This window comes from Sebastes umbrosus, chromosome 3 (assembly GCF_015220745.1).
Source record: "Sebastes umbrosus isolate fSebUmb1 chromosome 3, fSebUmb1.pri, whole genome shotgun sequence".
In the NCBI taxonomy this organism is placed as follows: Eukaryota; Metazoa; Chordata; class Actinopteri; order Perciformes; family Sebastidae; genus Sebastes; species Sebastes umbrosus.
In genome coordinates, this window is record NC_051271.1 from 1,748,913 (window position 1) to 1,772,500 (window position 23,588).

A 23,588-nucleotide genomic window follows, 5' to 3' on the forward strand; every position below is an offset into this window, starting at 1 on the left:
TGAATAAACCAGGTGTGTAATATAGTCTAATGAATTAACCAGGTGTTTAATATAGTCTAATGAATAAACCAGGTGTTTAATATAGTCTAATGAATAAACCAGGTGTGTAATATAGTCTAATGAATAAACCAGGTGTGTAATATAGTCTAATGAATAAACCAGGTGTTTAATATAGTCTAATGAATAAACCAGGTGTGTAATATAGTTTAATGAATGAACCAGGTGTGTAATATAGTTTAATGAATGAACCAGGTGTGTAATATAGTTTAATGCTTACTTTCCTCTGATTTCTGAGAATTGTGGGTAATTCGCTGAGGAACATATAGTGTATATTGCATTCGTCAGTAGTATGTAGTAGGCGGTTTCGAATACAGCCACTGTCTCTTCTAGGACTGATTTCTTCCTGTAAGACGGTGTACTGTTGATGCAAAATGGTCTCTCTTTTTAAACGTAAATCTCCCCGAGAAAATGGAGAGGGTTGGCAAGTATGCATGCCTTTAATGGCCTTTCCTGTTCAAACAAAAGTTATAATAATAATATAATAATATAATAATCAGCAGGGTGACGTGGTGTGTTTTTCAGTGTGCGTCTCACCGTCATGGTAGTGGTGTAAACTGGGTTGTCCTCTCTGAAGCTGCCCATAGGAAGCCGGTGTTTGTTGTTCACCAGGTAGAGCAGAGGCTCACACACCTGCTGCTCGTTGATGCCGACGATGGAGTGAGCCATGGAGAAAACTTTCACCACGTACGCCGTGATCCTGACAATCGGTTGGACGGATATTAGCCTACGATCGGTCACTTTTAAACACTACTTATCTGACACAGTAAGTAAGGAGGAATTGAATACTTCTACCGACTTTTTACTTGCTTTTCTACAGTATTTCATTTCAGAATGTGGGACAGTAAAAATGTGTTTGCATGCATGCATTCAAACCTCTCAAATATTACACTGACTCCCTTTCATATCAGATATCTAAATGTTTCATGCATGTCAGTCTACAGAGAAGTGAAAATTTGAAATATCACCATAGAAAGTGAAATAAATGTCAGCTTTTCTTGAAAATCAGCTCATAGAGTTTAAATATTTAAAATGTAAAATTGTGAGAGTACCATGTACTTGCGCCTTCCCTCCTGTAGGGGGGGTAAGAGCCATCACTCTTCCTGTATGCCAGCTGGTTCTCATAGCCTGAAAACAACATTTAAAAAAGGGACGTGAAGGAAAGAGACGTCATAATTTACTCATAATGAAAACATAGCTTGTTCCAAAATCATCCATCTAGCTAACTAGCCATCCATCTGTCCACCAAGGCTACAGTTCATCCATCTGGACGTAGTCACCGTGATGTCATCCGTTTGTGGACTACGGTTTTGAAGCCTCGAATTCTGCATTTTAGCCGTCGCCATCTTTATTTTGCAACCAGAAGTGACACAAGTGGAGCTAAGTACGACCAAACGCTGAATAAAACTTTTTCTAGGCGACCAATTAACTTTGATGAAGTGAAAGCACAGTGTGAAAGGCTTAAAGTTCTATAAGATGAAAACACGGACAACTCTCAGACCGGACAACGCCGTGGTAGCGACCTGTCAATCACAAGGTAGCCCCGCCCTAAAGCATCCCCTGCTTTATGGTCTATCTGACTCTAAATGGGACCATCATTTACTAAATGAACATCAAGCTGTATTGAAGAAGACTTGAAACTAGCGATTGAGACCATAAACTCATGTTTACAATGTTTACTGAGGTAATAAATCAAGTGACAAGTAGGCTCATTTTCTCATAGACTTCTTTACAATCAGACTTCTTTTAGCAACCAGAGGAGTCGCCCCCTTCTGGACATTAGAAAGAACGCAGGTTTAAGGCACTTCAACATTGGTTTCACTTCTCAGACTCGAAGGAAGCCCACTGATCCATCCATCTATCTATCCAACAAGCCAATCATCCATTGATTCATGTATCCATCCATGGATCCAAATTGCCATTTAGCCATCTGGCTATCCAACCAACTAGGGCTGTCTTCGACCAAAGAAACTCGTAGTCAACTAACACTCATACAAATTTGTCGACTAATTGATAAGTTGATTTAATCGACAGATCGGTGACACTGAGTTTCTCTACAAAGAATCACACAAAAGCACCACTATAATTCTGGTGTTTACCAGAGAGTTTCCTGGATATAAGTCATTCAGCACTAATCGACTTAAGAATTCTTAGTCGACTAAGACCAAAACTAGGGCTGCAACTAACCATTATTTTCATTGCCAATTGATCTGTTGATTATTTTCTCGATTAATCGATTAGTTGTTTGGTCTATAAAATGTCAGAAAATGGTGAAAAATGTTTCCTAAAGCCCAAGATGACATCCTCAAATGTCTTGTTTTGTCCACAACTCAAAGATATTCAGTTTACTGTCATAGAGGAGTAAGAAAAACAGAAAATATTCACATTTAAGAAGCTGGAGTCAGAGAATTTAGACTTTTTCTTCTTAGAAATGTACTCAAACTGATTAATGGATTATCAAAATAGTTTAATGGTTGACAACTAATCGATTAACTGCTGAAGCTCTAACCAAAACGACCGATTAATCAACTAATTGACTAAGAGGGGGCAGGCCTACAGCCAACCATCAATATATCCATCCATCCATCCATCCATCCATCCATCCATCCACCCATATAGCCAACTCTCCATCCATCCCTCCCTCCCTCCCTCCCTCCATCCATCCATCCATCCATCCATCCATCCACCCACCCACCCATCCATCCATCCATCCACCCATATAGCCAACTCTCCATCCATCCATGTACTCAACTATCCATCCAACTACCCATCCATCCATCCATCCATCCATCCATCCATCCATCCATCCATCCATCCATCCATCCATCCATCCACCCACCCACCTATCCATCCATCCATCCATCCATCCATCCATCCAGCCAGCCAGCCAGCCAGCCAGCCAGCCATCCATCCATCCATCCATCCACCCACCTATCCATCCATCCATCCATCCATCCATCCATCCATCCATCCATCCATCCATCCATATAGCCAACTCTCCATCCATCCATGTACTCAACTATCCATCCAACTACCGATCCATCCATCCATCCATCCATCCATATAGCCAACTCTCCATCCATCCATCCCTCCATCCATCCATCCCTCCATCCCTCCATCCCTCCATCCCTCCATCCATCCATCCATCCATATAGCCAACTCTCCATCCATCCATCCCTCCATCCCTCCATCCATCCATCCATCCATCCATCCATCCCCTTCAAACTATCCATCCATTTATCCATTCATCCCCAGACATTGAGATCAGATCATCCACTCACATACACTAGCAAATCAAAGAAACTCTTTCTTTCATCCATCCACCCATCCATGTTGTTTGTAATACATTCATTTAAATGTCCATCAATCATCCATTTTCCTTCTTTCATCCTTCTTCATCCATCTATCTATCGACATGTTCTTTCCTTGTCTCTCTCACCTCTCCTGATGTACCGGAGAGCCTCAGCCTTGCGCTGCACCCCTACGCTCTCCCAGCTGTTGGTTCGGTCCAGGTAGAGGGTGGCGATGAGCGGCAGAGTGATGCTGGCCAAGTTCTGCTCCACACAGCCGCCGGGCATCCGGATCAGCGAGGCCAGAGAGTCCTCACTGATGGAGTTATCGATGCTGTCTGCCAACACGTTGCCTGGAGGGGAAAGGAGGAATCAGGAATCAGAGCATTCTGCTACGGTTCATTTTTGAATCCTCATCAACGCTCAGTCAGTGACCGACCTCTGACATTGATGAACGTCTCTGGCACAGAGTTCGGCACAACTGACTCCAGTTCGATCTTGCCCAAACGAACAGTCTGCGTTCCTGCAGTGGACGGAAACAGAGCCGTAAAGTTAGACTTCATCACTATCTAACCCAAACCTGACGAGGATCCATTCCTGACAATGTAAAGACACCACATTTTTACAAAAGGTCTTTTATTTCTGAGAGAAGACATCTACTTGAACTGGTTAATACTTGTTTGTATCTCATCAAAACGTGATCTAAAAAAAATAAATAAAGTTTTGATTTGTCCCTTGCTGTGTCCACAAAAGAACACCAGAGTTAGAGGCTGAATCAACTCAAGTCAAACTTTATTTATATAGCATTTTTAAAGTTGACCAAAGTGCTGAACATGTACATAATAAAAGTGAATACAAAGCAGCAACAACAATAAGAAACGAGTAAGAACATAACATACTCATTACAGCAGTAAAAGAGCGGCAGCACAACAGAAGATAAACTTAATGAAACGCCAGCGAGAAAAGGTGAGTCTTCAGCAGCAACTTAAACGATTCTACGGTCTGAGCTGTTTTAATATGAAGAGGTGAGCTGTTCCAGAGATCGCCTCTGTTTTTGCTTCTAGTTCTGGGGACATCCAGGAGCCTCTGATTGGTCGACCACCTCAGTGCTCTGACTGGAGCATGAAGGTGCAATAGTTCTGATAGATAGGGTGGAGCCAGCCCATTTACAACCTTAAAGGAGGGAGGCTAAAACTGGTGATCATGTTTTCTGTTTCCAGTGAGGACGTAATCCAATCGATGTGGCATATTATCATGCGGTTGAAATCTTGGTGTAGTCATGGACTCAGATCTGAATTTAAACAACCACATTAAGACAATTACAAAGTCAGCCTACTATCACCTTAAGAATATATCAAGGATTAAAGCTGCAGTAGGCAGAATATATTTTTGGCATCATTGGGCAACAATTCCATAATAACCTTTCAGCATATTGTAATTCAAGTGTTCTGAGAGAAAACTAGACTTCTGCTCCTCCTCATGGCTCTGTTTTCAGGCTTTAGAACATCTAGCCAGCGACGGGAGACTTTGACCAATCACAGGTCATTTCACTGAGAGAGCGTTCCTATTGGCTGTGCTCCTGTCATGTGATTGGAACTGACCAGTCACTGTCCAGACGGCAGCTGGACAGCAGACCTCAGATCAGCTCTTACTGCTTGTTTTCCTCCGGTCTGTGAAATCTTGCAGATGCCGTTAGGAGCACCAGAGGACACCAGAGGACACAGAGGAAGATGACTTTTTTCAGGTTACCTGTTTCATTTACTACTGTCACGATATAGCAACCGTTTTATAAAAATACATTTTTTAAATCATATTTGCTCCCATCTCGCCTACTTCAGCTTTAAAGGACTTAAATCTCAGCAGGATTTGGTAAAACTTGTCCATGCATTTATCTTCAGTAGACTCGACTACTGTAACGGTGTCTTTACAGGTCTGCCTAAAAAAATTGATTAAACAGCTGCAGCTGATTTAACACGCCGCTGCTCCAAGAAAGTGGATCACATCACTCCAGTTCTGAGGTCTTTACACCGGCTTCCTGTCAACACGTCCGAGAACTGATTTCAAAATACTTCTGTTGGTTTGTATAAAGCACTGAATGGTTTATTTCTGATCTTCTGCAACATTATGAACCATCCAGACCTCTCAGGTCGTCTGGTTCAGGTCTGCTTTCTGTCCCCAGAGTCTGAACTAAACATGGAGAAGCAGCAGTTCAGTTTTTATGCTCCATATATCTGTAATAAACTCCCAGAAAACTGCAGGTCCGCTGCAAGACTCACTTCTTTTAAATCAAGGCTGAAGACTTTTCTGTTTGCACTGCACTGTAACTTGTATTCTTGTGTTTTATACCGGCCTTATTTTATTTGAGCTTGTTTTGATTTTATATTCTCTTTAAGGACTTTTTTAAATTGTATTTAAATGTCCTTTTATGATGCGTTTCTTTTGCACTTTGTCTCGATGCATTTGATGCTTTATGTAAAGTACTTTGTTGCTGAAATGTGCTACAGTATATACACAAACTTGCCCTGCCTTAAGATGATACAAAATTATGCATCGCTGCGATGTTCTTACCTCCCTCAGCCGACGGGTTCAACACCGCACTCCGAACTTCAGTCTTCTGCACTCCGTCCAGCTGTTTGGGTTAAGAAAAGAGTTATCTTTATTCAAGTAAATATCTGTTAGCTTATAATTACCTTCTTAATAAATATTATATTTAGTTCATTTCTGTCTAGCATACTGTCTTCTTGTTTTGGGATCATAGAAGTACCACACAAATAAAATGATTGTGACATTCAAGAAAGGAGCGGACTCTGTTTTTAGAAGAACAAAGAGGCTGATGGATGAGACAAACTTTACTGTCACCCTCATTATACTGCCATGATTTCCCCATCATCAGGAGTGACTCACCACCACCCGTAGATGTTTCTGGATGCGGTCTCCTCCCATCATGTCTCTGCCCACCACCATCACCTCCAGAGGAAGTTTCCCCACCACCAGCGGTACGATGGTGTACGGCACCGCGACAGAAGCGCCGGCCACCAGCGACACTTCCTGCGTGTGTTTGTCCTTAAAGGCAATGCTGCACATGCCCTCTGTCTTCATCAGCACCACCCTCACCTGCACAGAAACCGGTCACAGGATGTATTTATTCAAGACTTATTTTATTGACTTAACTTTGAGTGGAAACGACGATGGCGTATATACGGAGAGAAAAAACTTGCATTTCCAAGATTAAAGTTGTATATTTACAAAATATTAAACAAAAACATATATTCTCGAGATTAAAAAAACATTAATTTGCAGGAAATTCTCTGGGATTAAAGTCACAAAGAAACAACTCAAGAATTCTGTGAGATTAAAGTCACAAATTTAAAAGAAAAAACTTAAAATTCTCTGAGATTAGAGTCACAAATTTACAAAAAAAACCTCATAAATTCTGTGAGATTAAAGTCACAAATTTACAAAAAAAAACTCAAACTTTCTGGGATTAAAGTCACAAATTTACAAGAACAAAACTCAGAAATTATCTGAAATTAAAGTCAAAATTTACAAGAAAAAAACTCAAAAATTCTGTGAGATTAAAGTCACAAATTTACAAGAAAAAACTCAAAAATTCTGTGAGATTAAAGTCACAAATTTAAAAGAAGAAACTTAAAATTCTCTGAGATTAGAGTCACAAATTTACAAAAAAAAACTCATAAATTCTGTGAGATTAAAGTCACAAATTTACAAAAAAAACTCAAACTTTCTGGGATTAAAGTCACAAATTTACAAGAACAAAACTCAGAAATTATGTGAGATTAAAGTCACAAATTTTAAAGAAAAAAACTCAAATTCTCTGGGATTAAAGTAAAAAATTTACAAGAAAAAAACAAAAACATTCTCTGAGTTTAAAGTCAAAATGTACAAGAAAAAAACTCAGAAATTATGTGAGATTAGTCACAAATTTACAAGAAAAAACTCAGAAAGAAAAAGAGGTTGAAGTTCCCGTTATACCTGCTAAACATCAGCATGGTAGCATCATCATTGTGAGCATGTTAGCATTTAGCTTAAAGCACTCCAGTGAGGCTATAACTCTTAGTCTTGTTATAACTTCTGTAGAAAGAGTTTAATCTATTAAATCAAGCTACTTCTATTGCAGAAAGATGTAGATTCTATATGAACTAAATTCCTGGCTGAATAATAGGAGAGTGAGTGTGCTGCTGTGTAGTTTTGAGGTGATTTTCTTACATGCAGGTCGTCGTAGCCGTAGTTATGGATCACGGCTTTAATCTCCACCTGTTCGTTCCTCGCCACTGAATACGGCAGCTTCAGGTCCACAAAGAAACGCTTCCACGCTCTGACGTTGTACGGCTCGGCAACACAGAAACCTGCAGACATGCAGAGGAACATTAGTGACGGGGCTTCTGCACATGTATGAATGTGTACACACATTTGTAGTATTTCCTTCATCCTTTAGTTTAGAGATTTGAACCTTTGGTCTTTGCACGTTTTTGCAAAGTGTGGACAATTTGATCAGCTTTGGCTTTTTTCAGTAAATGGCAGCATCAAGAATTATAGGTTTGCATGTGCAGCACAAATCCGAACACAGAGACAGTTTCTCCTGATGGCCAACATGGTGAAACTGTGGAAAACTTTAAATACCTCGGTACAGTTCTGGTGAGCTTCTCTGAAAACACTCTGAGTATATTTTCAGGAGATGCTCACAGACTTGATCTTCTGGGGAAACTTAGTGGCCTCGGTGTCAGTCAGCAGATTTTACAATTCATTCATTGCAGCTTTATTACCCATACGGGGACGAAGAGAGGAGTCAGTAGGTAAATAAGTGGTTAACATCAGTAACATGATTTGAGCTGTTGTGGAGTTTTGACTCCTCGTTAGCTAACTGGTAATGTTAATACTAGAAAGTTTATCTCATTGACTTGGGAATAATTCCCCGTTGACACTGCAGCTGTCCTGAGATCTGAGGCCGGCGGTATATGTGCATACAGCGCGTGTGTGTGTGTGTGTATGTGCGGGACGGATCGGGCGCATACAGTGTGTATGCGTGTGTGTTTATGTTGTCACGGAGGTTGACTAATAACGGTGCGCTACCTAAAATGTGCAGTAATTTTCATCATCGTTAATTCTAATGTAACGGGTATTTTTCTTTCAGCTCTCGTCCCAAATTCATCCTAAAATTAATTGTCATCCTGCCCGATCATATTTTTTTTCGCCCCCAGACGACAGGATGTCCTTAGCGTTTTCCCTGCCTGCCAAAGTGGCGGGTGTTCCTGTTGATTTTATCCGCCACTGCCAACAATTATCCTGCATTTGGTGGGTGGCGGGTGCTACTTTCAGACCCTCCTCGTACCTGTATGAGGTGATGCACTGACGGCCAGAACTCCCCACTCTGTGATGCTGTCAGGTAAAGGATGGTTCACGTCCTTCGACGCCAACCTGTTGATCAGATTCATATCGATGTTATTGAGGTCAGAACCACAGCTCCTTTTTTAAGAGATGTCGATTTTTTTGCATCATGCTACAGTTTCAGCAGCTAACTTGGTGATAAACAGTAACAGCAACTGTGCAGTTTGGGTGGACAGCCTTTCACAAAGCAAACATGGACATCGCACACATACAGGATTCTGCATTAGTACAGAACATGAATGTCTGTTTAACACCAGAAACAGAGTCAGGATTGTTGATTCTGAGCTGTTTATCCAGCTGTTATCACTGACCAAACAAATCATGATGCAATGCAGAGAGTTCACTGTGTGTTTTTATCTCACATGATGAAACTGAGTGAGAGGCTTCGGATCGCCTCTGATTTATCAGAGACGGGCATGGTACGTCAGATATCACTGGCTGGATTTGGACTTTTTGGGGACCCAAAGTGGAACTCATGAGGTTATATTTTCAAAATAGGAAGTTGAGGTACACGATCGCTCAAGTGGTTTAAGTCATGAGAAATCAGCGGTTGTCTTGTTCGCATTTTTGAAAATTGGCGTAAGACTGTTGTCCTGCGTTACCTTATTGTCATGGGAACAAGGGAGTAAGTAAGTAATCAACAATAATTAACTTTTTTAGAAACATCATCAGTGGGTCATTCAAACAGTTAACATCACTATTGCTGCACACCAGAATCTTCACAATTGCAACAGCTGTTTAAAGGTCTATTAGTCAGATACAAAACAGGAGATAAGATATTGTGTTCGTATTGCTCCACTAAACCTCTATGTCGTCTTTAAGGATGACTTGTTTACTGCCTTGTTCCCGTGGAGATGAATCATGGACTCAAACAAACAGAGTCACACGCTCTCAGACTTACAGCTGCAACAATTAATCGATTAGTTGTCAACTATTAAAATAATCGCCAACTATTGTGATAATCGATTAATCGGTTTGTGTCATTTTTTAAGAAAAGAAAGTCAAAATTCTCTGATTCCAGCTTCCTAAATGTGAATATTTTCTAGTTTCTTTACTCCTCTGTGACAGTAAACTGAATATTTGAGTTTGAGGACGTCGTCTTGAGCTTTGGGAAACACAGATCAACGTGTTCCACCAATTTATGACATTTTACAGACCAAACAACTAATCCATTAAACGGGAAAATAATTGACAGATTAATCGACAATGAAAAAAACGTCCATTCAGGTCTTCTCACAGACACCTATACATATACGTATTTTTAGTAATACTAATGGATCTTGAAACTACACTAAAAATGGCAATTCAAACACCGCCCAGTTCATGTGAACTCGCTCACAGCCAGATGGAGAAAACCCTGGGTTGATTTACCGAGTTGATAACCAGCGTCGTAGGTCCGCTTAGCGGAATCTCGTTTGTTAGGGTTAGTGAAGCCAGATAAGGAGAAGATACCCTGGGTATGTTGAACTCCCTTCGTAGAACAGGCCTCAGACGGGCCTACGACGTTGGTTATCAACTCTGTAAATCAACGCAGGGTTTCACCATCGGGTTATGAGCACATTAACATAAAAGGGGCGGGGTTTGAGGCATACGACCAATCAGAAACATGGACAAGTCTACTGTCAGCAGAGCCAAGAGCAAACTATAATATTAGACAAATAAAATGAAGTTAAACACATATTCCAGACTAACAGCAACACAGTTGAAGCTGCCAAATGCAGGAAGGACAGCTGGAAAAAGAAAAAATACAGATGTGTAAATGCGTAAATTAAAACATTTATTAATTTAACGGAACACTCAAAAGTCAGATATAGTCGTCTGGATGGGGCAGTGATGTTATAAATTAACTTTCAGGGTATACCGGATGATTAGATTACACTTTAATATAGCCTTTGGAAAAGATGTGGCGTGTATGAGTATTTCAACCTTCTATCATCTGTGTCTCTGACTCCAGCGGTGTGAAACGGACTTGAGAGCGAGTGAAAAAATAAATATAAAAATATAATTCAAAGCAGTAAACACCCAGAGCATCCAGCCAGATGTCCTTCCTGCATCTGTCAGTTTAAACTGTGTTGTTTTTAGTCTGGATTATAACTTCTTCATATGTGTGTAATATTATCATATGATCAACGCACTGAGCTCTGATTGGTCGGTAGGCGGTGCTTTTATACGAGTTGATCTCTTATCTGGAACGTAACCTGCTGCAATAACCAAATTGCAGAGAAGGGATTGATAATGTACTTTATATAAATAAAATTTAAAGACAGACGCTGTTCCACCAGATGATGTGTCAGTAAACTCTGATGTTACCTCTGCCTCTGATGTTTCACTCACCCGTCTCTTTCTGCCTGGCTGGGCAGGTTAACATCCGTCCACAGCCAGGACTCGTAGAACTTGGATCGCAGATACACTTGAGTCTCATCCAGATACTCCCACTCTTCCTCTTCCTCATCCTCCTCCTCCTCTTCTTCTGCCATTTTGTTTACATTTGTATAGGTCAGTTCAGGTCCAGATGGTGATTTCAGTAAACGCGATCCAGGCAGTCCAGGTAATCCAGGTAATCCAGGCTCACTTCTAAAATCTATGTGAACACATTTATATATGATTATTAAACGGCTGTGTTGAAAACTCGATTCTGATTGGTCAATCACGGCGTTCTGTGGTCTGTAATTTCTTTATAACAGACCGTTGCTACGTATAACAGACCGTTGCTACGTATAACAGATCGTTGCTATGTATAACAGACCGTTGCTATGTATACGTATAACAGACCGTTGCTGCGTATAACAGACCGTTGCTATGTATAACAGACCGTTGCCACGTATAACAGACCGTTGCTATGTATAACAGACCGTTGCTACGTATAACAGACCGTTGCTATGTATAACAGACCATTGCTACATATAACAGACCATTGCTATGTATACGTATAACAGACCGTTGCTATGTATAACAGACCGTTGCTACGTATAACAGACAGTTGCTATGTATAACAGACCGTTATAACAGACCGTTGTTATGTATAACAGACCATTGCTATGTATAACAGACCGTTGCTACATATAACAGACCGTTGCTACGTATAACAGACCGGATGTATTCCACTATTCCACCGTTGTCTTCCAGCAACACGTCACCTCGCCAGATTTCAAGAGGAGACTTCTCCTTCAACGAGACTCTCTCCATAATGTAGTCAGACACTTATAGTAACAATCAGAGCCTGTCATGGTAAAAACAAGCACTTTTAGTGTACGTAAATGACGGTGCCAGCTTGCCCCAATAGGATTACATTACAGCCTGTGAGCAGCTGCCATCTACAGCGTTCTCCCTCAATACTAGACCAAAAGTTGAGGTAGAGTACTTACTGACTGTATCCCTGGATAGGGATATTTTTCTTCCTCGTCCTCCTCCTCCTCCTCCTCCTCCTCCTCGCGCAAACATGTACATACTTTGAAGGGTGGGGGTGGGGGGAACAGTGGTCGAGGGTGGTGGGGTGGTGGGAATCTCCGTGTTAAACACTTGGTTCCTGTAGGTGGCGCAGCAGTAGCGGAAGGCCCTCATGCACTCCCAGCCCTCTGTGATGTAGAGAGAGCGTCGCGTGCAGGAGTACGGCATGGGGATCTCCCTGAGGCCGTCCTTACAGCAGCGACGCTGCAGCTTCTCCTTGTAATGACTCTCTGGAGGAAGAAGAGGGAGGAACCAGCAGACAGTCATCAGCACTAGTAATATAATATCAATATTTTCAATCATTAATAGAGCGCTCTATTATAATGCAGTTCATTCAGTCATTGGACTCACCCAGCTGGGCTTTACGCTGCAACAGTTCAGCAGAGCGCCTCCTTCTGGCGCTGCCTGGACACCGCAGGGCTGACGAGAGGAGAGGAGAAAAAACATCTGTTTATCTGTGTGTTTCTAAAGTAGACTGTATATAAAGATGCACAGCTCCACAAAAGTGATGCCGGAACATCTGGATCGAATGAAGTGAAAACACATGTGAAAGGGTTAAAGTTCTATAAGACAAAAACACGGACAACTCCCAGACCGGACAACGCCGTGGTAGCGACCTGTCAATCACAAGGTAGCCCCGCCCTAAAGCATCCCCTGCTTTATGGTCTATCTGACTCTAAATGGGACCATAATTTACTAAATGAACATCAAGCTGTATTGAAGAAGACTTGAAACTAGAGATTGAGACCATAAACTCATGTTTACAATGTTTACTGAGGAAATAAATCAAGAGAGAAGTAGGCTCATTTTCTCATTGACTTCTATACAATCAGAGGAGTCGCCCCCTGCTGGCTGGTAGAAAGAACTTCAGCATTGGCTTTACTTTTCAGACCCGGAGGTAGCCCGCTGACAGACAGCTGCTCCGTGCTCGTAGGTACCTTGTCTGTTCTGGGTTTTGAACCCGGTGCTGGAGCTGTAGAGCAGTCCTGCGTCGGAGAACACCGCCTTGGCATCTCTGCCTCCCCCTCGGGTGCAGCCGATGTCTCCGTGCTCCACCGCGCCCCAAATCTGAGGAAAAGGTACGGTAAGGTGAGGTAAGGTAAGGTTGTTGGTACAGAACAAAAAATAACCTGTTGACTTGTGATACCATAGCATTTGCATTCCAGTTATGTCACCTTTTAGAAATTAATTGTTTAACTGGTAAAATAAAATACAAAAAAAAAAATTTTTTTCAGTTTTGTGTAGTTTAAATTAGTGCTTGCAGTTTTGATGGTATGATTGATACTCCAACACAGTCCTGCCCTAAAATACAAAAACACACTCACCTTCCTCTGTGTAAGTCTGTCCCTGTTGAGCAGATACACGGCGTTGTCCACAGCCACCAGGCTGACCTTTGCTCCCGGATCACCTCTGACCTGAAAACTAAAGCTCTTCCCAGGCGCGTAGTCCCGACGTAAGCCGTCCACCGGCCCGACATTCAGCTGTAAGACAGCATGAATTAAAATGCATCAACACAAAGATGAACAAAAGACTGAACAACAGAACAAATACTAATTTACTGGTTGGTTAGTACCGGACTGTACCGAATAGTACGAAGCTTCATTCATAACTTTGACATTTATATTGTAAGTCAACATCCGGATGCTGAGCAGCTCCTTTTTCTTTTTTTTTTGCATTTCTATTGATTGTGTTTAAATTGTGTATTTCTGCACAGTTGCAGATAAAGATCAGGCTACACTAATATCATTAGTATTATACTATTTATAGACTTAGACTCCAGTGGCGACGGCCAAAAACAAGTATGATGACGACCAAAAAACAAGATGGCGACGGCCAAAATGCTAAACTTGAGGATTCAAAATGACAGTCTAAAAACCAATGGGTGACGTCACAGTGACTACGTCCACTTCTTTTTTAATAGTTTTTGGACAACAACGGAGCTCTATGGCACAGAGGAAGAAGATATCTCAGGCTTTAGATACACACACAATACTTGACAGATCAGGTCACTGTTATTTTGGTCTTTTTGTGGGATTTGTTGAAACTAAGAAAAATGAATTACATTGCCGGCCTTATCCTTTATTACCCTTTAAGCGTTGCAACACTTCTTACATGTTGACCGACACACTCAGTGAGTAGCTGGAGTCTTTCAGACATGCCTGCTGTGAGCTAGTGACCTCTGAGGTCGAGCTGATCACTCACCCCTCCAACACAGGAATCTGCCACATCCACCCAGATGGAGTCCGACACCACCTCCTCCCGCCCCGCCCAGGGAATACTGTAGAACGCCACAAAACGGAACGACGGCATCATCTCCGGGGTGACCGTCAGTCCAACGCTGGTGACCAGCTGACCCCTCACATCCACGCGCTCGGCAACAATGATTTTACCTTTATTCACTACCTGAGAGAGTTTTGGGGAGAAAGTCAACATCAATATATGCATTTAATTTATGTCTGTGTTTTATTTGGTTTTGTTTATTCTTCTTTCTGTAAGTAAGTGTAATGGAGATGTACTGCACTAAAAATGTGCTCCTGTCTCACCAGGTAGGTGATGTGCGTAATGTATTGTCTGTGTGTCGGGTCTGCAGGAGTGACGGTCAGCTTCAGAGAATGTCTGTCTCCTACAGACGCCGTGTTGGTCCCCATGGAGATGTGCAGGTAGTTCTCTTGGCGCTGGTTAAAGGCGACGTACGGCAGAACGGTGATCTGTTGTTTGGCCTGCTGCTCTGGTCTCAGGCCGGCCTGCACGGTCTCAGCCTGGGAAACACAATAAAAACGAATTAAGGTTCTGGTTTGCTCCGAGGCTCTGGGAGTAAAAGGAGAATGAAATGAATGCAGTCATACTAACCGTGATGGTTTGTGTGCGTTGATCTCCGGGCATGTTGATGGTGACTCTGCCGGCGCCAGAGGAGACAACCAGGGGCGAGTTCAGCAGCTTCAAGTTGACCAGGACGTTTCGGGCCGGGGAACCGTCATGGTGGCTCACCTGGATCTGGACACGTTGGGGAAAAAAACACTTTACAGTTTTTCACTTACAGCGATGGAGCTGCAGGACAACACAAGGCACAGAGGATTCAGCTGGTTTATCTGTTTCATTTTAGTAGACGGATCATAAACACAGAAGGTGGTTCTTACTGTAAAATCCAAGGGCAGGCCCGGCTTGAAGTACTTTGTTATGTCTTTGAAGGACAAGACATACGGCGACTCCACAATTTGAATTCCAGTCTTCTCTGCTTCAACCAGATCACTGCCTGTACAGGAGAAAAAAATTAAATAAATACAGAAATTAGGAGCCGGGAGAGAGGGGGCAATATTCAGAGAAAAAATCTTGGAGATTAAAGTCACAACTTTACGAGAAAAAACTCACAAATTTACCATAAAAAAACTTGGATATTCTAAGAGATTAAAGTTGTAAATTTAAAAAAAAAAAATCCCACAACTTTCCTAGAAAAATGTTTGATATTCTCTGAGATTATAAAGTCATAAATTTACGAGAAAAAAAACTCACAAATTACGAGAAAAAAAACTTGTATATTTTCTGGGATTAAAGTCGTAAATTAAAAAAAAAAAAATTACAAATTTATGAGAATTTTTTTTTATATTCTCTGAGATTATAAAGTCATAAATTTACGAGAAAAAAAAACTCACAAATTACGAGAAAAAAAACTTGTATATTTTCTGGGATTAAAGTCGTAAATTAAAAAAAAAAAATTACAAATTTATGAGAATTTTTTTTTATATTCTCTGAGATTATAAAGTCATAAATTTACGAGAAAAAAAACTCACAAATTACGAGAAAAAAAACTTGTATATTTTCTGGGATTAAAGTCGTAAATTAAAAAAAAAAAAATTACAAATTTATGAGAATTTTTTTTTATATTCTCTGAGATTAAAAAGTCATACATTTACGAGAAAAAAAATCACAAATTACGAGAAACAAAACTTGTATATTCTCTGAGATTTAAGTTGTAAATTTCCAAGAAAAAAATCGTGGACATTATCTGAGTTTAAAGTCGTAGATTTACAAGAAAAAAACTTGGATGTTCTCTGAGATTTATGTCAGGTAACAACGATGGCCTCTCTTAGAGGCCATCAATACCATAATAACACTACTTTAGGTAGTTTACTTAGGTACTTTAAGTCAGACGGCGGCTGGCGGTACCACGGTTTAGATCTCTGCGGCTCACGTTACTCCCTAGGTGGATATGAAGGGATCATTCTAAGCCAGGAGTCAGCAACCTTTACTATCAAAAGAGCCATTTTAGGCAAAAAAAAGGGCCAAAGTGCAAATGTACTATGGAGTATTAGAGTCACATTGAAGGAAAAAACATCTGAGATTTCGAGAATAAATTCATAACTTTACGAGAAAAAAAGTCGAAATATTACGAGAATAAAGTCATAACTTTATGAGAAAAAAAGTCATAATATTACGACAATGAAGTCATAACTTTACGAGAAAAAAAGAAAATAACACGTAAAATTACTACTTTATAATTTTATGACTTTGTCCTCGAAATCTCAGATAATTTTTTTTCCCCCTCAATGTGGCCCTAATACTCCGTTGTACCGTCGTACCATAGACCTACAACTATGATAAATAAAAATGTAAACGAAAAACAGTTTTCCATTTTTATAAATCCACAGGGAGCCACTAGAGAGGAGCTGAAGAGCCGCAGGTTGCTGACCGCTGGTCTAAGCTAACAAAAACACAATGATTCTTAGTTTCAGGTGATTTATACACTAATGAAAACAGTTTTGAATATTATATTCCATTTCTGCTAATAGATCCCCTGAAATGCTGCACACTGTTACTTTAATGTCCATCCAATCATGGAAATGCTCGAGCTGTCAGTTATCTATTGCAGAAAACGAGCTGAGCTGTTGCTTTGAAACATCTAAAATAACTCTTGAAAGTTTTGTGTTTTGTGAAATGTCCTACGTTTTCCCAAAAGCTGAGCCACCGTGGAGAGTCAAAGTTTTTGATGGCTTGAGTTTGTCCAGAGGGTTAAAGGTCATGTTGCTACACATGTGACCCCCCCATGCATCGATCTGTCCTGTATAGTGGAAAAAAATAAACTGTGGTCTGTTTGCGACATTTTGAAGAGTTTGGTCTCACGAGGCTGTGATGCACGGAGCAAAGCAAACACACCGCACAGCCCACATCACAGTTTGTTTGAAATCCCGGGACAGTTTCTGTTCTGTGAGCACAAGAAGGATGACTGCACTGTTTTAAAGTTGACCATTTTACTATACCCATTTTTCCTGTGCACCCACCGACATTCAGTGCTTACCTGTCTTGGTGAGCACGGAGGCCTTCACATACACAGAGTTGCCCACCAAAGATCTGATGTCGGGGTAAGCCGCCTTGATCTCCGCCATGCTCAGTGTGACGACTCCTCCCTCCAGCTGCAGGAGAACAAGAGCACAGGGAGTCATTTCACAAAACATTTGATAGAAAGAGAGGCTGTTTTCCACCGTTACAACAAGTATTAACCAATACTTATAATTCCGACAAAAACAATCTTAACTCAAGGTCCACTTACAAGCTTTTTCTGGAGCTTTCAAAGACAACTGCACGGTCTTGATCAGCAACTAATATCGATACACTTATACTGAGCAAACTTCCCCCACTGAGGAAGGCTGTGAGATGCGGTTGAAAGCTCTAGAACAAACTACTAAGCCAGGGGTCTGCAACCTGTGGCTCCGGAGCCACATGCGGCTCTTTAGCCCCTCTCTTTATCATTGTTGTAGGTCTATGGTACGACAGTACGACGGAGTATTAGGGCCACATTGAGGAAAAAAATAAATCTGAGATTTCGAGAAAAAAAAGTCGTAATATTACGAGAATAAAGTCAAAAGTTATGACTTTTTTCTCGTAATATTCTGACTTTATTCTGTAAATCTCAGATGTTTTTTCCCTCAATGTGGTCCTAATACTCCGTAGTACATAGTCTCTTTGGCCCTCACTGCATTAGACTTATATACTATATACTTAGACTATAAACTGTGTTATCTTCATCACAATGCTCAAATGTTTTGCGACTCCAGACAGATTTACTTTATCTTTTGACAGTACTGTAAAGGTTGCTGACCCCTGGACTAAGTGGACCTACTATTTCTAAGTTAAACTTTCCCACATCTTTCTTTTACAGATATTAAACCAAATGACTGTGCTGCATTCACTAAGAGTTGACAGGGGCACTCTGGGAAATGTAGTGCAAAAACACCAGAGTAACGTTTGCTGAGCACCAAACATGGAAAATAAAGACGACGCTAAAGAGAACCAAAGCTTGGTAGTAGCAGCAAACAAATTATGATACGCGTAGCTCTCAAATGTGGCAGGACAAATGTCCATAAATCAATGACAGCAGCCGATGAGCGACTTACATCTGACACCTGCTTCACTGAAGGCAGCCTCCTCATCTCTTGGTTGATCTTCACTCCAAACACCACGTAGGCCGTCCCCTGGACCGGCTCCCCGTACAGGTACCTGAAACACAATCACAACAGCAGCAGGGTTCATTCATTGTGCTTTTAACAATTGAAACTTGCAAAACACAACTTTCCACATGAGAGATCATAGTGTAAGAGTAATAATTATACATTTGTAGTAAACAATCTGTCATATAATACCAGTTTTACAGTTCACAGGAGAGTGAGCCTCACCGACAGTCTTACCAACAGAAAAGAAAAGTAATAACAAGGCAAAAGTGAGCATGACTCACATTAATCTGTAGTATTAATCTGCAGACTAACAAATGTTATCATATTGCACTCTGGACTAGTTCAACAAACTAATTGGTTGATGAATGAAGTACATGGAGTGACATGACAAGCATGTGTGTGTGAGTGTGTTAGACCGACCTGGCTGAGATTTCTACCACCAGCTCTGTGTCCTCCAGGTCGATGAAGGACTTCCTGGGCGTCAGGGTGACATTGAAGGCAGGAAGCACTGAAACACAACACGCCATAGAAATATAGCATAACTGTTATTTGGCATAGTCGGAGGGGGGGGGGTTTCAATTCGGTGTGCTCAGGATCTCATCGCTGCTTTTTGCCAATGATGTGGTTCTGTTGGCATCATCGGTCTGGTCCGGGTTCGGTTCACAGCCGAGTGTGAAGCAGCCGGGATGAGAATCAGCACCTCTAAATCTGAGGCCCTGGTTCTCAGCAGGAAACCGATGGATTGCCTACTCCGGGTAGGGAATGAGTCCTTACCCCAAGTGAAGGAGTTCAAGTACCTCGGGGTCTTGTTCGCGAGTGAGGGGACGATGGAACGTGAGATTGGTCGGAGAATCGGAGTAGCGGGGGGGCGGTATTGCATTCGCTTTACCGCACCGTTGTGACGAAAAGGGAGCTGAGCCGGAAGGCAAAGCTCCCGATCTATCGGTCAATCTTCGTTCCTCCTCTCACCTATGGTCATGAGGGTTGGGTCATGACCCAAAGAACTAGATCGCAGGTACAAGCGGACGAAATGTGTTTCCTCAGGAGGGTGGCTGGCGTCTCCCTTAGAGATAGGGTGAGAAGCTCAGTCATCCGTGAGGGACTCGGAGTAGAGCCGCTGCTCCTTTGCGTTGAAAGGAGCCAGTTGAGGAGTTTCGGGCATCTGGTAAGGATGCCCCCGAGGTGTTCCAGGCACGACCAGCTGGGAGGAGGCCACGGGGAAGACCCAGGACTAGGTGGAGAGATTATATCTCTACTCTGGCCTGGGAACGCCTCGGTATCCCCCAGTCAGAGCTGGTTAATGTGGCCCGGGAAAGGGAAGTTTGGGGTCTCCTGCTGGAGCTGTTGCCCCCGGCGACCCGACCGCGGATAAGAGGCTGAAGATGAGTGAGTGAAGATCACACCAAAATGTGACATTCAGAGTTAAAATAACAGAAAAAATAGATGTCATTAGCAGAAATAAGCACAGTTTAACTTCACCTACCATATTTCTTCACCTCGAACTGGGAGGTGAACGTGTTCTGCTGCCAGTGGTCGAACATTGCCGTCATCGTCCATTTTCCTTCACTGGCACAGACAAACAGTCACATCATAGATCAACATACAGTAAGGACGATTCATCCTGTCATCTAAATTTGATTATACAATATTCATGCTCTCAACCACTTACCTCTTACCTAAGAGAAGAGCAAAAATAAGAAAACATTGGTGAATCCCAGAAAGCAATGGGAACCAGCTGTGATTCTTATGCTAAATGCAGTACCTGTCAGAGTTTATGGATAATATCTGTCATTGTTTTGTTTTGTTAATTGATGAGAGTATTAAATATTTGACAAATCTCCCTTTATGTACATTTATAACAGATAAAAAACGTGCGATTAATCGCGATTCAATATTTGAATCGACTGACAGCCCTATAATAAACACAGCTATATCTCTCGGCAGCGGAAGGAGTTGAAAGACGAGTCGAAGAAGTTTTATCTTACTTGACGATTTCAGAGAGAGGAAAAGTGTCAGAAAAAACGCCGTCAGCAGCTCTGATCCTGGAGACCTGTTTAACCACCACGCCGTCCGGATTCTGAAACACACAAATAGGTTAATTTGAGCTAAAAAAATATCGCAGAAATATTATCGAAACGCCACGACCCTTTGAGTCTACAAAGCCTGCAGAAGATCAAAAACATCTTCAGACTTTCTCTCTGTGCATCATGTTCATTCATTTTACCTTGTGAGCATCTTTCTGTGCTCCCATATCATATCTCAACGTTTAAACTAAGACGTCACTTTTACTAGGGCTGCATCTAATGATCATTACATAATTAATCTATTAAGCTTTTAGCCTATAAAATAGTGAAAACTGTAAATTGAACCCCAAGATTATGTTTTCAACTCAACTTAATTTATAAAGCACCTTTCATACAAACATGCAGCCCAAAGTGCTTCATATAGCAAGATTAAAGGTCCCATATCGTGCTCATTTTCAGGTTCATACTTGTATTCTGTGTTTCTACTAGAACATGTTTACATGCTTTAATGTTAAAAAAAACAACTTTATTTTCTTCATACTGTCTGTCTGAATATACCTGTATTCATCCTCTGTCTGAAATGCTCCGTTTTAGCTCATTACAAATGGAATTACGTTGCTAGGCAACAGTTTGGATCCATGTTTACTTCCTGTCAGCTGATATTATTCACATACACTGCAACAGGAAATAAACTGGGACACTTTTAGAATGTTTACGTTTAAAACCGTGTAATGATCTAAATATATTGTATATTTGTGACATCACAAATGGACAGAAATCCTGATGGCTTGTTTCAAACGCACAATTTCTGCATACGGGCAGTGTGTGTTTCTCCGTATATTGAGCGTTTTGATAGTTTAACAGTATTTATAAAGTACTTAAACCTACTTTATAATTATAAAAGACATGAAAATCAATTTTTTTACAATATGGGACCTTTAAAGCAACGCGGACAAAAACATTTTTTAAATAAAAACAACAAAAAGTGAACAATAGATACTGTTTTGCAAGACTGAAAATTACAATAATAAAACAATAATAAAATGTTAAATGAAATAAAATAAATTAAAATAAAATAAAAACAAGGGATAAAATGACTAAAACTTAAAAACTAAGGCTTTGACATTACTTCATAAATTAAAAGCCAGATTAAAACGATAGGTCTTTAATTTAATTTTAAAAATACAGAGAGAGCTTGCCATTCTAGGTTGTTTTTTTCTTTACAATGATATAAAACAGGCTAATTAATTAATGATTCACTTGTTTACCTGGACATCTATTGTGACGGAGCTGTTGAAGGCCTTGAAGGACACAGAGGACGTGAAGGCTCTGAAGCGAACTGGAGACGGAATCGGACAAAACAAAGACTGAAAAATAACGTTTCCATGATCTGTCAACATTATCAATTGTGTTATCAATACTACTGCTACTTCTACTAGTACTGTTTATGTGACTACTACATCCATTGCTAACATTACTAGTATTACTATCATTGCTAATATCACCTCAACTAAAGAAGTGGGTTTCACGATGTGGAAAAATCCATACAGCATAGTATTGCGATGTTTTGCATGGCGATATTGTAACGATACACGGACGTCAAGTATCGACCTTTTATTGTATAAAAAACTATTAACCTCTTAACAATCCAACGCTGTGATTATTATTTAATTATTAATGTCTACAGAACACTGAGCGTCAAATCAACCAGACACAAGAACAGTTTCTTTCCCTCAATACTTAAATCTGTCATACACTGTCAATAACACCAGAATATCCAGAATTTAATTATAATTATAATTATAATTATAATTATTATTATATATATATATATATATTTATATATATACATATTTAATTATATTTTATTTAATTACACAACACTATATACCACTAATTTCTTTAACGCAGTAATGCAACTTGCAATTTTTAGGTTTAGGTTGTAGCGTGCTTAAGAACGCTAAATAATGCTCCAAACTTACACTAAATTTTGGCGAAAAAAAACTGTCATGGCCATTTTCTAAGGGGTTCCTTGACCGCTGACCTCCAGATATATGAATTAAAACACTGAGATGAACAGAGTGAAAACTGTGTCTTATTATATAAAACAGATGTTGACAAACTGCGTAATTTGCAGCTGAAATAAATCACATTATATCGTAATTCTCGGCATATCACAAAATGTTCAAAATCGCAATAAGATCATATCTCGAGTATCGTGATAATATCGTATCGTGGGTGATTCCCGCCTTCTACAGGAAAGACAAAATACTTTTTGCATTGAAAAGTATTTTTAAAAATCTAACCCAGACTACTTGTGTTCTTTCATATCCATGCGGTTTCTTCCGTGGTTAATGTTTGGTGGTTGGTTGGTTGGTTGGTTTGACTCACCAGTATCTCCGGGGTTATAGATGGGCTTGTCTGTCTGGATGAAGATGTATCCGGAGTGAAAGGACACCATCAGTATCCTCTCCTCCTGGTAGCCCCCAAAGTCCACCTTCAGATGCACAAACTTGTTCTTTTTCTCGTTGCGATTCAAAAGATCCGAGGGAAGCTGGTAGGAAAATGAGATTGAGACACAAGTGGTGTTTAGAATTAGGAAAAGCATCAGAACGTGGAGCCGTCCTGAGACATTCAAAAGGCATAAACACCCGACCTGACGAGGGAACAGCTCCTCTCATTGTTTAAATGTTTTTATATGTACTGGGATCTGTGTTGGTCTATAATTTAGCAAGAATGAGAGTGTATTTTTCAGCTTGAGTAGATATTTGGTACAAAATTGGATCCTAAATTTGATCTCGTATTTACGACAGCGTATTAGGGCCATTGTAGATAAAAAAAAAAAAGTTATAATAATAATCTGGGTTAATATTCCAAAAGAAATAATTAAAGTGGTAAATTTACGAGAAAAAAAAAAA

The 23,588-nt window shown here is 40.6% G+C and overlaps 1 protein-coding gene across 1 annotated transcript in view; it reads right to left on the bottom strand.

The window, feature by feature from the left end:
• The window catches only part of LOC119485097 (complement C3-like), a 49,483-nt gene that overhangs the window by 20,667 nt on the left and 5,228 nt on the right, over nt 1-23,588 (bottom strand). Inside the window, exons 6-29 of the mRNA XM_037764400.1 lie at nt 23,062-23,224; nt 21,939-22,009; nt 20,632-20,723; nt 20,130-20,212; nt 19,067-19,154; nt 18,590-18,692; nt 17,494-17,608; nt 15,338-15,453; nt 15,051-15,194; nt 14,744-14,959; nt 14,403-14,603; nt 13,526-13,681; nt 13,139-13,268; nt 12,552-12,620; nt 12,119-12,430; nt 11,088-11,334; nt 8,698-8,783; nt 7,575-7,714; nt 6,252-6,461; nt 5,916-5,976; nt 3,787-3,870; nt 3,497-3,700; nt 1,110-1,185; nt 595-757 (exon numbers count right to left, since the gene is read on the bottom strand). Of these exons, the coding sequence (XP_037620328.1) occupies nt 595-757; nt 1,110-1,185; nt 3,497-3,700; nt 3,787-3,870; nt 5,916-5,976; nt 6,252-6,461; nt 7,575-7,714; nt 8,698-8,783; nt 11,088-11,334; nt 12,119-12,430; nt 12,552-12,620; nt 13,139-13,268; nt 13,526-13,681; nt 14,403-14,603; nt 14,744-14,959; nt 15,051-15,194; nt 15,338-15,453; nt 17,494-17,608; nt 18,590-18,692; nt 19,067-19,154; nt 20,130-20,212; nt 20,632-20,723; nt 21,939-22,009; nt 23,062-23,224 (3,330 nt within the window). The remainder of the gene's footprint in view (nt 1-594; nt 758-1,109; nt 1,186-3,496; nt 3,701-3,786; nt 3,871-5,915; nt 5,977-6,251; nt 6,462-7,574; nt 7,715-8,697; nt 8,784-11,087; nt 11,335-12,118; nt 12,431-12,551; nt 12,621-13,138; nt 13,269-13,525; nt 13,682-14,402; nt 14,604-14,743; nt 14,960-15,050; nt 15,195-15,337; nt 15,454-17,493; nt 17,609-18,589; nt 18,693-19,066; nt 19,155-20,129; nt 20,213-20,631; nt 20,724-21,938; nt 22,010-23,061; nt 23,225-23,588) is intronic.